At 36.9% G+C, this 16,096-nt stretch overlaps 1 protein-coding gene across 2 annotated transcripts in view; it reads right to left on the reverse strand.

Moving 5' to 3' along the window:
• Positions 1 to 16,096, reverse strand: part of Wdr7 (WD repeat domain 7) — a 266,283-nt gene that overhangs the window by 142,588 nt on the left and 107,599 nt on the right. For both annotated transcript variants that reach the window (XM_050157965.1, XM_050157966.1), the window contains exon 19: positions 7,873 to 7,986. In XM_050157965.1, the coding sequence (XP_050013922.1) occupies positions 7,873 to 7,986 (114 nt within the window). The remainder of the gene's footprint in view (positions 1 to 7,872; positions 7,987 to 16,096) is intronic.

Genomic DNA, 16,096 nt, shown 5'->3' on the forward strand with positions numbered 1-16,096 from the left:
AAATGGGAGGCGGGGAGGAGGCGGAAATCTTTTTTTTTCAATAAAAAATTATATTAAAAAAACATACTTTAATTTACATTTTTTCCTCGAGTTAAAAAGTAAAACATAGAAAAATAATTAAGAAATAGATATTCTACTCAGAAAACTATAAAGTCGCTACTTTGGTTGGTATCTGTTCTCAGAACACTTCATGGTTAATAACTAACAGCCTTAGTAACCTGCGTAAGAGCCTGAACATGATATATCTGTACTATGGTAGCATTCTAAGTCAAAGAATGGGTAACAGCAGTTTACAAAGATTTAATCCTCACTCCTCATCAAGGAAACTTGTCTTTGCAAGAGAAGAAGGCCATTACAGAAAACCACAACCAATCAAAATGCAGACTGGGAAAGCCAGTCTCAATGGATACATTTACAGAACACTACTTGACCTAAAGCTTAGGAAACATTATGGAAGAGGGGGTGGAAAATTGTGCGAATGATAGGAATGGGAACTTTGTTGGGAGACTGTCTTTCCTAATACTGTCAGAAGCTCCACCCATAAACCCTTGCCAGCATGGCTGCCTAAACAGGACCTGAACAAGGATACCAATAGGCGTGCCAAAGTGGGCAGGAGGTGGGGAGGGGCAGAGCATGAGGTCTCAACACTACACAAATACTACAGACAGCTAAGGAATGGTCAGTGGGAGAAATGTTCTCCGGGGAAGAGCACACTCACTAGTTGGTTATCCTAAACCATACTATCACCCTGAAAACACACAAGTCATCTTTTACAGACGGAACAGGTTATATTTAGGGAGATATAGACATATATCTACCTCTAATAACAATTAATGAAAAAAACAGAGGCCATAAATTGGAAAGAGAGAACAGAAAGACACATGGGAAGGTTCAGAGGGAGGAAAGGGAAGGGAGAAAGGAAGTAATTATATTGTGATCTCTAAAGTAAAAGGCAAAAGCAGGATGCAAGGTCAAGAACTGAAAGGACAAACGCTGTTTACAAGAAGTCACATACGTCCATGTGTGTGCCTTGCACTCCTCTATACACTGCCAATTATAAGTTTAAAAATGAGAAAGGCAAAGCCCCAGGTATAACTCTCCCTAATTACAAAGTCTCTTTTCATGTTAGGAAAGCAATTTTGATCTCTGAATAAATAATGCTCCTTTTTTTTTTCTAATGAAGCCTATCTAGACTTTAACATGGCAAATTTCCCATCTTTTAGTCAGAAAAAAAATGTAAGAATATGTCATGAATAGGGCCTTTAGAAAGTAGTCAAATGAGCAAATCAATATTTAGTCTCAGACCAGACATTCTTTCCAGCTTTATCTTAACAGACATGTTGAGACTTTAATACATGAATATTTGTTAAGGTGTCAAGTTTATAGTGACGACTTCAGAACACCAGGCAGAACAATGAGCTTTAAATTTAACGTGTATGTAATAAAAAAAAGGCTGTAGCAACAGCAAAAAATGTTTCTATTTGCAATCTTATAACAGTAGTCCTAAGTAGTGCTGGGAATTTTAAAGAAGAAATGTGTGATGCCCCACCCCTACCAAAGCAGAGAGTATTTTGGCCTCACTTTGATTTTCTTGTGGTGCTGGGAACTAAACCTGCAGCTTTCAACATGCTGGGCAAGAACTCTACCATCGAGCTACATCACCAGGCCTTGCTTGTCTACCTTAATTATGAACACTGAGGCAGGAAACTACCACACTGCTCATCTAATTCTGTAAGCATAGCAATAGGCTCTGATAATCATCTTACTTTTTAAAAAAAGAAGAAAATCCTCCAAAATCATTCCCTGAGAATGTAAGACAGTATAGGCTCGTAATGTGAAATCATGTGGGGCTCACGTAATGCTCTAAAGCTATTAGCAGTCAAGCACAAGGCCCTGCAAATGTCCTCTGTGCAAGCTTGTTTCCTTGTTCACAGACCTAGTAAGAGTCATGTCCAATTCTTTAAACATAAAGACTTGTAGCATGGTGGATGCATCCCACTCTTCTCCACCTTTTCTTTTCTGAAGCGTATCTTATCCTACAAAGTGTACATTTAACTATTATTTTTACTGTCTGTTTCCGCTACTAAAACATACATTCCATGAGTTAATATATTGTGGCCTATTTTATCAATGACATATTTTAAAGAACACCAACACTAATGTGAGCCAAAATTACATACACTAAATTAATAAGATTGCCAGAGATTATTCAAAATAGAGCATATATAGAAATACTACCTTAATCATTGCTAGGTCTTTATAGGAAATCATAAAGAGACTCTTCTACCCAAATCAACACATAAGGCTGTATGACACCAGGTATTAATTACTTAAGTCTGTCATAAAGAAATGACCAGTTAAAAAAAAAGGTAAAATAAAGATCTCTGATGTCATTCCAAGAAAAAGGACTTTGATTCTATAATTAAAAAGACATAAATGCAAACTTATAGAAATATACATTACTTTATCAAAAATGAATTTCCTCCCAGATATACAAACTAAGTAAAACAAACATTAGTAAATAATTAGACCTAAACTTTATAGTTACAAATGCAACTGAGATGGAGAAGCAGGCACAGACAGTGCTCACAGCACAGGATTCACAGCAATAGAAAACCACGTAAGCAGCACTTGCATGTCAGTAACGGGGAGGGAAGTACTTGTCTCTGAGGTGGGAACTAAAGGCACTTAATTATAATTTTACAAAAAAACCCAAGATGTATAAAGTTAATAGGTCCATTCCGATGTGTTTCTCACAGATGCTTCCATTTTTGAGCAGCTGAACCTGTGAGCGATCTTACCTGACAATGTTAGTGACTTTGACACTTTCTCACTATTAAATGTTCCATTGTGTTCTTGTTATATTAAATAAGAGAGAAGACATTAAAGACAAATACAGCAATTTTCTTAAAGGGATGCATGTAGGTTATTAGTAAAGCCCTTCTAAAATATTTTGAGTTTGAAATTTTAAACAACTCATCACCCCATTCTCAGAATGCCTGCTTCACCATGAAGATACGGGATAAAGGAAAAGGATGCCACACAGAACGCCTACTCAAGAATCAATCCTGCTTCATCTAAATTTTTTCTATGAAGGTCAGTTTTTAATGAGCTCTGTCTTATTAGTACAATAATGTCATATAAAATCATAATAATGCAACCTTTAAAAAAACTATAGTGATAAAATGACTCCTAGAGATATTCTCTAGACTGCCTTGCTCAGCCATCATCAGAGAAGCCTCCTCCTGCAGTAGATGGCAAACAAATACAGAGACCCACAGCCAGCATTATAAAAAGAACAAGAAACTTTGAAACCCCTGAATGGGTTGTCTCCATCAAATCCCTCCCCTCAGAGCTCAGGGAACCCCATGGAAGAAGAGGTGGAGAAAGCTTTTAAGAGACAGAAGGGATGGAGGACACCAGGAGAATAAGATCCTCTAAATGAACATGATCAAAGCTCGTATGAATAATAAATTAATAAACAAAACAGACACATTATTAACAATATTGATTACAAAGTGTATCTACATAATATATACAGAGTATATATACATAGGTTATAATTCTCAGAAAAAGTATATGAACAAAAACAAACATACAGGTATAAAACAATTTTAATCCAGAAATTGTGAATAATCTGGCCATAATATTATTGGGGGGAAAGATCTTAGATCTTAAATAAACAGAATATTGGAAACACTGAGGTATTCTTTGAGAAAGAACATTTCCTATGTATAATATATGACATGAAACTCATAGAAAGTAAGATTTAATATTTATTATATAAAATGCTGACCTACCAAAATAAATGCGATATATAACTTGAAGCACATAATTAAAGGATGGTAAGTAAATCTGGGGTGTTCACACGCACACAGCACCACACTGCAGCGCTGATCAATGGGTATCAGGTTGAAAAAGAAAGGTAGAAATAGCAGCAGCATATTGTTTAAACGACATGGCAAAGGTTTAAATCGTCTCAATCGGGACTCAATTTTTTTCCTTCCAGTTTTTCCAGCTGTTCTCTCCCAATTAAGTACTCTTCATTTCAAATACACTTAATTAGTTCCATTGATCAAAGCCCACACTTAGGAGGCTTTCTCCTGGCTGCCTCACGTCTGCAAGGAAACCACCAACAAAAGGAGCTGGATTCAGCTAAAATGTCTTAAGACAGCACTCATCCCTCAGAAATTCTCAGCCAAAATTATATTTCAGAAACAATCATCCTTCCTTTAGCAAAAACAGGAAATTATATTTTGTATTTCAACTGGTAAATGGTCAAATTGCTTCTAAGAAAAGTATCAGATAACAACAAAAATAAAAATTAAACAGCTATCCACATTAACATAAATCCAACTCATTTTGTCGTGATATAATTTCTAGTTATTTTATGAAGAGATATTATTAACAATTGACTTAAAATAACTAAAACAAATGAATTGCATTTTTCCCCACAGGTACTGGCAACGCTGGCAGCCTTTCTTCCACTCTGCATTGCTGGGACTCAACAATACTGCCCATCCCAAAATAAGACCGTGCTCAAAATGGGTTTTTCTTGATGCAGCTACCGTATTTTCCATAACGCAATTTATATAGGATTCTAGTCAATAAAAAGAAATATGGTTTTCTTCTAAACTGTCACAAAAATCTATATCACAGCTTAATCAAGCCGCACAGTCTAAAGGCAACCTGAACAATCAAGAGACGGCAGCGCGCTCACTGCTCTGACAACATGTTAACGAAGGCTTTTTTTTTGGTTATTTAAAGACTTTGGATATTGAACAATCTTGCTGCTAGTACCCATGGCATGAAGCGAATAAATCAACTGACAGAAGCCATTCGTCACACACATTTAGCCAAATTAAACAGATTAAAATACATGGTAGGCAGAATGAATTAATTCTCCAAATGAGACTTACATTAAAACGACATTAAACTTGAAAGGACACAATTGTGAGCTATAACACAATCTCATGTGTTTGTAATTGCATACTCTAAATTTTCAATTAATTTCTTAATGTTTACTTGAGTGCTTACAATGATCTTTATTCTGAATGTTCACTGATCTGTTTTACTACTGCAAAGGCAGACCCTCCTTTACAAGAAATTAAACAACTACTTTTTATAGAGGTCTTTAGCTGTCTAGGGAATTAAGATAAAACACATCCACAGCACTGTTTAAAAAAAATAAAAACAGGAGCTAAAATGTATCTTCTTAAGAAACATCTACAAAGGAAAGATATGTTTTAGTAGTTATTGAAACAAATTGTACTAATTGTTAAATGCCAAAAGACTTCAGAAAATGTGGAGGTCCCTAAGCAGACATATTTAAATTAGATGCTATCCTCACCAGAAAACTTACATGTTAAAAAATAAACAAACAAACAAACAAAAGGCTGGTCATCCATTCCAAGTGTATAAGATACCCAAGATTATATACATACAGGTAACATTATACAGACTGAGGTGATAGCTGTATATTTAGGAAAATATATGTATACATGCATGCCTGTATATATGTTACAACAGAGAAAAAGAGGCCATGAATTTGAAAGAGAGAAAGTGGGAGAATCCAAGGAAGGAAGACAAAAAGGGAAAATGTTACAATTATAACTTCAAAAAAGTAAAAATTATTATATTAAAAAATGTAACAATGAAACCACATCATCTCCTACTTAGGAAAAATGTATTCAAAGTCACTGCCTACTACGAGTACAGTTCTTAGACATAAGTTTTGCAATTATCTAAAGAAATCATTGAGCTCTTTCACCTTCTTCCCAGTGGGAAGAAGTCAAAGGAAGGCGTTCAGATGGTAACAGTAATAGACTTGTTGCACTGCTAAGAAAGAAAACTCTATTTTTAATTTTTAGTTTACTCTTTTCTTTGAAGAGAAAAGGGTTTACTTCAGCTCACAGCTTGCAGTCCATCATCCAGGGAAGTTGGAATAAGAACTCAAGGCAGGAACCTGCAGGCAGAAGCTGGCGTAGAAGCCATGGAAAAATGCTGAGTGAATGCTGCTTTCTGGCTTGCTCATCATGGTTTTCTCATCATAAATTCTTAAAAAAACTGTTTTTAATTGATCTAAATTTTTTTCCTAGTAACCTTCGTTTTTCTCTTCTCTCCAAAATTTTACTCTTAAAGCTTTGTGGACTAAGGGTGTATATACTGTGTGATTCACTGGGTCATACTATAGCTTCCATGCCAAGTCTTTGTTTTATTCTGTTTTGGTTTTGGCTATATTTTTTTTATTTACTTGTTAAAGATTTCTGCCTCCTCCCCACCACCACCTCCCATTTCCCTCCCCCTCCCCCAATCAACTCCCCCTCCCTCATCAGCCCAAAGAGCAGTCAGGGTTCCCTGCTCTGTGGGAAGTGGAAGGACTGCCCACCTCCTTCCAGGTCTAGTAAGGTGAGCATCCAAACAGCCTAGGCTCCCACAAAGCCAGTGCGTGCAGTAAGATCAAAACCCAGTGCCATTGTTCTTGACTTCTCAGTAGTCCTCATTGTCCGCAATGTTCAGCGAATCCGGTTTTATCCCATGCTTTTTCAGACCCAGAGTACTACTCAGCAGTAAAAAACAATGACTTCTTGAATTTTGCATGCAAATGGACGGAAATAGAAAACACTATCCTGAGTAAGGTAAGCCAGACCCAAAAAGAGGAACATGGGATGTACTCACTCATAATTGGTTTCTAGCCATAAACAAAGGACATTGAGCCTATAATTCATGATCCTAGAGAAGCTAGATAAGAAGGTGAACCCAAAGAAAAACATAGTCATCCTCCTGGATATTAACCTTCATCAGGCGATGAAAGGAGACAGAGACAGAGTCCCACATTGGAGCACCGGACTGAAATCCCAAGGTCCAAAATCAGGAGCAGAAGGAGAGAGAGCACGAGCAAGGAACTCAGGACCGCGAGGGGTGCACCCACACACTGAGACAATGGGGATGTTCTATCGGGAACTCACCAAGGCCAGTTGGCTATATTTTTAAATTTTGTTTTATTTTGGTGGGGGAGGTCACAAGGGCAAAGGAAGGAGGCAAGTGGATGGAGAGAGGAGTATGATCAGGATTCATGACGTGAGACACACAAAGAATTAATAAAGAGCTAACATAAAAATTGAGTTCTTATTTTCTGGTGATACTTCTTTTAAAGTTGTTGGCGAATATTCACATTTCATAGAAATTAGAAATTTTGGTCACATTTTTAATTACTTTTAGCCATCTGGTCCTAAACAACAATAACAAAATCCTTAATCTCAATAAAACTATTCAGTATTTTATCCTCGGCACATACAAAGAAATGGAGCACAATGAATGTAGAGATTCAGCCATTAAAATTAATCAAAATGATACAATGGCAGGCTAAATACGTCATATATGAGCTTTGCAAAACTTGCTGCATGTCTGGTTCCATGACAGGTAATACACGTAAGAGATTTGATGCCCACTCCAAGCTAATACCTTTAAAAAGCAGCACTCAGTTCAGTTCCTCGACTGCAGTATAAAGAACATGTGTACTTTTTCGTATGCAGCCTATACTATATATATATTGCCACTACAACTTAATTATTCTTGAATTCAACCTTGTAATTGCAGAGGCTTTCACAGCCTAATGGGCATATATGTGCCTCTATATGTTCCAGGGCTTTAATAATGATTCTAGCTTCACAATTAAAAGGTTTTCCACAAAATCAAGTCACAGCTCACAGGCTCACTGTCACGGTGACATGTGTCATCCTGGACCAAATCGACAGTTCCACTTCGAGTCTCCAGCCATCCCTCAAAAGATGCAGCCCCAGTCCATGACTTAGCAAACAGTATGAAATACTAACCAAAGCTCCAACAAAGCACATGGTAAACCATGCTTACCAGTAGTGATGTCGTCATCCACGAGGTCATGCTCTTCTTCCTGGACTTTGGCTTCCGGTCCTGAGGTATCTGGAGCTGCTGCCATAGTCTGCATGGCTTCTGTAGTGACTCCAGCTAAAACAGGCAAGAGTGACAAGATTTCACTTTACAGAATGACAGAAACAGAGCGAAACTTGTAAAGCTGCTGTTTAGTCCAAAGATAGTCTGACAAAGTATAGCACAGAGATAAATGACTAAAGCACTCATCTTTGTTTTATTATTTATTTGGAAGGATGTACGTGGGTATATCCTGTATTTAAGTTTCAACCAACAATGGAGAAAATCAAACCCCAAATGGTGATGTAAATTATATTTTTTGATTAATTTCACAGGACTTTGGCTATACTTATGCTAACTTATCTTGTGCTATCGCATCACCATATCGCTTACGTCATCTCATCGTCAAGACTTTTGCTATGTTTATGTTAAACAGACGTGGACAGCACTCAGGGGGGAAAAGTACTATTTGAGTGTGTTCATAACATGGGGCAGGCAGGAAGGGGAGCACAACAGAAGGAGCTGTGCTCTGAGAATTGTACTGCCTCCAAAGAAAAACATTTTCCTCTGTGAAAGAATTAGAAGGAACATAATTATCATACCCAAAAAAAGTTTCCATTCTGCTAATTCACACAAATGTCTTCTTCCTGCATAGCTATCCTTACATTTCTGATAAAATATTCTGGTGTCAATTTGCATCTGCCATATTATTTCTGAGTTGGCAATGAGTAACAACAGGCTTCATAGTGCTTTTACATTATTATCACCAGTCCATCATAGCTACTATAGAAGTAGAAATTCAAAACACGTCTTTTAAAGAAGTAATTTAATATTTGTTTAAACAGAAGTCATCCAAATGCTTTACAAAGTAAATGCTATATATACCAAAGGGTTTCTTTTCTTCTGAGGTATACTGAACTACACAATTGTTGGGAGCAGTGAGACCCCAGATCCTGAATTTCTTGTAATCCCCTGATCTGAGTTGCCTACAGGTGCTCTGAGCAGGAGATTTTCAGGAGTTCCTGATGGCAGGAGAGTGTTTTTGGCTGGGGCGTGGCTATCTCTATATAATCTGCCCCTGAACACAATAAAGGGGGCATTCTTGGGGAATTCAAGGATGACCCGTGTCGCTGTCTGTCTGTGCGTGTTTGTGTATTTTAACCTCCAGCCCCCTTGCCCGAAGCTCGGTAACTGGGTGCCAGCGCAGAGTGCAGACACGGGGGCGCGGTGCGTGGCACACAATTCCCCAGCTTACCAAAGGCACCAAGAGAGAAAAAAGCCTTAATCCACTCCCCACCATCAGTGATGTCAATTTGGACCTAACAGTAGGTGACCACAAGACCTAAAGACTGAATGACAGAACACCCCATGATAGTAGCATCATTTGCTTTAGAGGGTGGGAGGCTGGAGAGGCACAAAGGAGGTAAAGTACTAGGGGACAGAAAAAGAGAATAATAATCTCCAAATGTTCCCCAATGAAAAGAAAAAGATGATATTACCACTCTACTGCAATATATTTATTGTTGGGTTCAAAAGATCAATTTTAACATGAAGGAAAGATTTATTAGAAAAGTACTAATTATTTAATCAACACAATCTACTTGGGAAATAATCACAAAGAGAAGGGGATAGAAAGAAAAAGATAAATACATTCCTAAAGGACATATTATTCAAATAATTTTTAAAAATCAAAGCTCACTTTTCATATAGTCGAATTAAAATATAACCTTTGAAATCTCATTCTCATTCTTTGCTAACACACAGAAATTCTAAAAATGATCAGAGAAGCTAGAATAAAGATATTAAAGAACAGTGTGGACAGTAATGATCATTAGTATTTTCCTTTCCTTTGAAGAAAAGAGATTCGATGAAAGTGAATGTTGAGACTTATAGAAAAGCCATTTATATTCATCCTATTTGAGCAGAGAGACAAACTGCTCAACCTAACACTACTGCTAAGTTCCGAAGCCAGAGCTGAAATGCAGGTTTTCTTATCTGAAACCCCAAGTCATTACATCACAAGCTATAAACAAGAGAGAGAGAGAGAGAGAGAGAGAGAGAGAGAGAGAGAGAGAGAGAGAGAGAGAGAGAGAGAGAGAAAGGGAGGGGGGCTGTAAATTAGAAGCTAGGCACCCCACATGACAGAGAATATGTAGTAGTTACCATTATGAATCTAGTCAAATTTATTATCACTTAATGTAATTTCTAGATCTATTCATTTCTTTAAAAGTTACATATTTTATTTTCTTACCAGTTTAATAAAATTTCACTGTGTATATGTCTTCTGGAGTACCAAGGACCTGGGGTTGGCATGTAGTGGGTGAGGACCTCATGCTAAATGGTATATAGAATCGTCATAGCAAGAATGTGGAAAGAAAGATCACATAATTGTACAAGAAGACAGAGCAAGCACGGAGTCCCATAAGAACTACCCCAATCACTTCCAGAGAATATCACCAATAAGTGACCAAATCTCACTGAGCTCTACCTTTGAGATGCTCCACCACCTCTCAGTATTGCCACACTGAAGATAAAGTTCTTACGTATGAATCATCAGGAGGAAAGTACAACCAAACTCGAATACATAGCTTATACCAAATCAACTCCAAATGAATTATGGGCTTAAATATAAAATGTAAAACAATTAGAATTTTTAAATTAAAAAATTATTGAATTCTAATGTTAGACTTGACATTAAAAACATAATCCATGCAAAGAAATATTGATTAGGTGGTCCTCATCAGGATTAAAATAACTTTTACTCTGCAAAAACCCTATTAAGAGGAAAAAAAAGGCAAGGCACAGACCAAAGAAATTTTTTTAAATCACATATCCAACAAGCGACCAGTATCTAGAGTGTATGAGAAACTTCCAAATCTCACCAGTGAGTCATTTAGTGGAATACTATGCAGCAATCCAAGAAGATGGAGCTCTTATCAGAGCTGATATTATTATATTATCCTGATATAAAGATATCAGGATAGATGCTGCAACATAAACACTAGAAACTTAAATAAAAGAAATTACCTCATCTTACGACACTGAACAGTCAAGGCAGTGAAATCTACTGAGACAGAAGCGGAGCAGCACATTGGCCTACAGATGAGAGGGGTGGGGAGCCAGGAAAGATGCTGGTGAGTATTGGGCTCACTTTCGAACATTTTTCCAAAGATGACTGTACTGATGGCTGCACAGCTGTATGAATGAGCTAAAAGCTCTCTGAATTGTGTCTGCTTGGGGACACTGTAGTAAATAAATTATATCTCACTAAAGCTACCTATACATACTGGGCTTTCTAACATTCTGTACCAAACAAAGCACCCATGCCACTGTGTGTACACTGTGGGTAGTCCCTGCTCCCCAAAAGTAGATGAAGAAAAAAAGACCAGGAAAGTATTTATGGAGGAGGAAATAAAATTCCAATGAGAATTTTCTTCTATAAGAAAGACATAACTTTCTCTTGTTTTGTTCTTATTTTGAGGGTAACACAAAGGCCTTGCACAATCTCTGCTGGCCAGGAATTTGCAACACAGCTGAGGATGACCTTGAACTTTTGTTTCTCTTGCCATTACCTCCCGCAGGCTAGGACTGCTGACCTAGATGAGCAACTAAATGACATCATCAACCCAAAATTGCATGCATTAAAAAAATATTTAAGCTATGTTCCTGATTTTGCCTTAAGACAAAATTCGATCTTCCATGCTATTTAGTTACCAATAAGTAAAAAAGGAAGAGACCATCTTTTCCAAAAAGCTCTGTGTCATAATTCCCATAATACTATGTAATGAGGGCAACCAATTTCCTAAAACTCTTTATAAATGTTCTGGAAGAAAGTGAAGGCTAAAAGTGCTAAAGATAGAAAACCAAATCATAACATTCTCAAGTCCTTCAAAAAGCTAATTTTAGCAGTCTGTTTTCAGGAAATAACTTTAAAATTTCAAGCCATATAAAAAGATCTAATAGAATTTTAAAATAATGCTAAGCACTTTATTCTCTACCTATGAAAGAAGGCATCACAGCATTGTTATAAACCCTACGCCATAATGTGGCTACTTCTTATCTCCACAGTATTTACGTGTATGCTACGTACTGTCTTAAAGCAGACAGACATCACAGTATCAGTAGCTGATAGGGACTGAGAGTACAACAAAGGATTTGATAAACCAACCTTTAAAAACAAACCTACTCGATATCCTGCTTGTGGTAGTATGTACAAAGCCAAACACATTGCTCAAAACTTTGAGCCAAAATGATACATTTTACTGTATGTAAATTATATGTATATTTAACTATGTAAAAAATATACAATAAATAATACTATATCACAGTCAAAACAGAAATGAAGACTGTGACAAAATATTTTCTCTGTGTGAGCATGTGTATGTATGTGTGTAGTACGTATATGTGTGCAAAGGTATACAGGTGTGCTTGTCAATGCATGTATGTGTGAAGGCCTCGGTTCACAAGAAGTTTCTTCCTTTCTCTCTTTCCTCATCCCAACCTCCTCCCCCGGCATCTTATCTATTGACAAATGATTATTCTGATAGCTTGGAACTCCCTGATTGGCTGGGATGGGCTAGCAGGCCTGAGATGCACATGTTCTGCCTCCACCAATACTGATTACACATTTGCTTTGCTCTACCTTGCTTTTACATGGTGACTATGTCCTTAGGTTCTTATGCTTTTTATATATTTAAATCTTGTGAGACGTAAGGGACTGTATGAATGTGTGTATACCACACATGTTTCTGGAGCCCATGAAGATCAGACGAAGTTACCAGAAACCTGAAATTAGAGTTCCATGTACTTTTGAGCTTCCTGGTGTGGGTGCTGGGAACTGAACCCCGGTCAGTATGTACTTCACTACTAAACTCTGTCTCCAGCCTCCGGTGCCTAAGGCTGTGCAATAAGTGCTCACCTGCTCAACCATCTCCCTAACCTCTGTACTATTGGTTTCAAAGGAATACAGACAAGAGGAAATTACTGTTACTGATATAAAATGTGTAAGTCTTTCAAAGCAAAAATTACTTCCTTGTGATTATCAAAGAAAGATTAAATATTGTGGAAAATTATAAAAAAGATTCTTTAAAGATCTGTACATATAAACTTCTTGTTCATAAGCAAGGGTTTAAACTGTTGAATATGTGATAATATGGTTTCTGCTTATATAAGTCATGTTAGTGAGCTGACTTGTCAAATTATATTAAAATAAACTAAAGTGTGCTATTTTGATAAATATATTCAAAGTACTGGGCAAAAAGTTCAGCAAACCTGGATTGACTAGAACACCATGAAAATAACTTCAATCCAACAGCACAAATTATATTAACTAATTACTAGGAAATAATAATGATGACGTTTCAAGGAAAATAAAATATTATAAATATATAAAATAGCAAGAAATCTAATAAAAATAGGTATAGTAAATGTAGGAAAGAGGAAGTATACAAATCTAGCTGTTACAAAATGAACACTTTACCATTATGGATTTCCTATATAGCATCTATCCTGAGACTCAGGAAGGAAATGGGAAATAGGGAATGAAGCAGAAAACTGGTGAGTGGAAGTTTGGCTATGAGAACATGGGGTGGGGAATGTTGTACTGAGCAGATGGGAGGAACGGACTTTTATGAGAAGGAAGTAGGAAGACCTTTATGAGACCTTATCCACTTCTGTAAAACAAGGTCATTTATTACTGTCAAAGACCTGAAATAATTCATCTTTCCAGTCATACATACATAATATGCATATATACATACATACATATAAAAGTTACTTGATAATGTCTTAAAATATATAGAGAAATATGGTCTTCAAAATCAATAGACTAAAACTATTCTAAAAATTCCACCAATAGGAGCTGGAGATGGTTCAGCAGTTAGAGCATGAGCTGTACTTCCAGAGGACCCAGGTTCGGCGCCCAGCACCCACACAGGCTTCCTAACCCTCTGTAAGACCAGTTCCAGAGGATCTGGTGCTCTCTTCTGACCTCTCACAGCACCAGGCACAAAAACGTGCTGCAAAGTCCTACAAGCAAACAAAACACTTAGACACATAAAATACATTTTTAATTTCAACAATAAAATACATACATTAGCTAAAATGTACAAGCTTCATGTCTTCCATATTATCTTTATAAACATTTTCACAGCCAGTTTATAATATCTACGCAATGACAAACAAAATGAACTCAGAAGAATTCTATAGCGTCAGGTGACTAAGATGACAAGCAAAAATAAAACAATAATTTAGTAAGGTTTTTAATGCAGCACACTGAGAAATATTGGAACATAAAATCAGCTCAGCTCACTGTCACTATTATTTTACTGACAATTAGATGAAAGGGATAATAGTGTTAGAGTGAAGAACAAAAACATACAAAATGTTAGTAAAATTATATTTCTCATTCTCATAAAATATAGATTTCCAGTGAGATTGAAAATACATCCAAAACAATAGCAGGTAGTTTTATTTCATCAGTTTCTCACAACTATGGCTTTCTAGTGATCTAATTAAAGTACACTGGAGGCAATGATTTGATATGAGCATTTACTTTGAATGAAGTAAATTCACAATAAGGGCGTGTGTGAATATCTCCAGTTGCATTTCAGGCAGAAGGCAGGAATTTATTGGAAGCAGATCTGTGCAGTGACTGACCAACACTGCCCCACGTTCCCCACAATCTCATGACAGACAGACGGCCTGCCTCACATTAATTCACTTCACACCACATGTATCGATCCGCAGCCGTTCCCTAGTCTCTCTGCACACACCGCCTGTCTGGCTGCCTACATTCACATCAGCACATACACACAAAGGCCACAGAAGATAACCTTTTGCTTTCCATTAAAGACACAGTATCTACTTTTCCTTCTCTAAGCATCAAAACTAGAAATTATAACACTATAGATGTTGTCTTATAAAAAGATTTCACATAAAAAATTTGAAGGTAGGTATGCCTTATTCTGAATAAAGATCATTTCAATTTTTCAGAAACAAGTTAAGCTTATTAAAGGCATAATGCAACTAGAGAAATAAAAACATAGTTAAAATAGTTTCTTTAAAATTAAATCAGAATAATTATTTTGTAAAAAGAGAATTGGTGTTTAATTACTGAAATGCATTTTCTACCGACTATTTTGAACTATTTATGAAACTACTCTCATGAAAATGTAATTATAAGCCATTTTAAAAGAAGCAAAACAAGCTGGAAAACACATAAGTCATAGCAACCACAAGTAAGTAGTGTGCTCGCTCTAAGGAGTATTACCGTGAGAACATAAAGCTTTATTCTTCTTTTCCAAACAGAACTGAATGTGTTCTATGATAATTTATAAAAATGACACCAAAAACTTTAAATTCACTGTAGGCACCTGTTCAAAGATTTGATTGATTTGCAGGCTACAAGTGAACTAAACGCATTTTTTGTTTGTTTGTTTCAGAAGACACAAATGAAAGAAAGGCTGATACGGTTTGACCTTCCAGGAGATATGAAACAAAGGCAAACGTATCCTGGCACACAATAACACTGAAATCAGCCTGATTTGAAACCTCAACTACAAACAGAATTATGCATCTTGCAACTGCTTACAAATTTGTCACTGAAACCCTTCAAAGATCCATATTCTCTGCTTCCCCATCCATCTCTCTGCCTTTCTGCCTCTTCCTTCCTCTCTGTACTAGCAATGGCTGGGAAGGCAGGTAACCAGAAGCACAACAGTACACTGCACTGCATACACATATGAAGCATATACTGACAGTAACGTGTTTTAAGTCAAGGGAAGTGAAACTGATGGTGGCAGTGAAAGATAATGGCTTTAGCAATAAAGACACTCAATCTTGGCCTGCATCTAAAGGATGGGCTACATCTAAATGAATCAGAGGACATAGCATTGCTCATACAATAAGGCAGGTGATTGTGCAAAGTGCTCTCATTTCCATAAAGACTGCGAGCACTCTTGCTACTGTTGAACAAGCCTTATCCAGGCAAGCTATGAGGTGAAATGAGATTCTCAGCTTCAGGTAATGTGTGTTGGGGCTTGAGCAAGTAGCTACAAAAATGGGGATGTGATGAGGAATTCCCCTCTATATGCTATGGATATGTTTTATTACCATTGATCAATAAAGAAGCTGTTCCAGCCTATAGCAGGGCAGAATATAGCCAGGCTGGAAGAGCTATAGAGAGAAA

The sequence above is a fragment of the Alexandromys fortis genome, unplaced genomic scaffold (genome assembly GCF_014885135.2).
Source record: "Alexandromys fortis isolate MF-2015 unplaced genomic scaffold, M_Fortis_MF-2015_v1.1 scaffold_94, whole genome shotgun sequence".
NCBI lineage: Eukaryota > Metazoa > Chordata > Mammalia > Rodentia > Cricetidae > Alexandromys > Alexandromys fortis.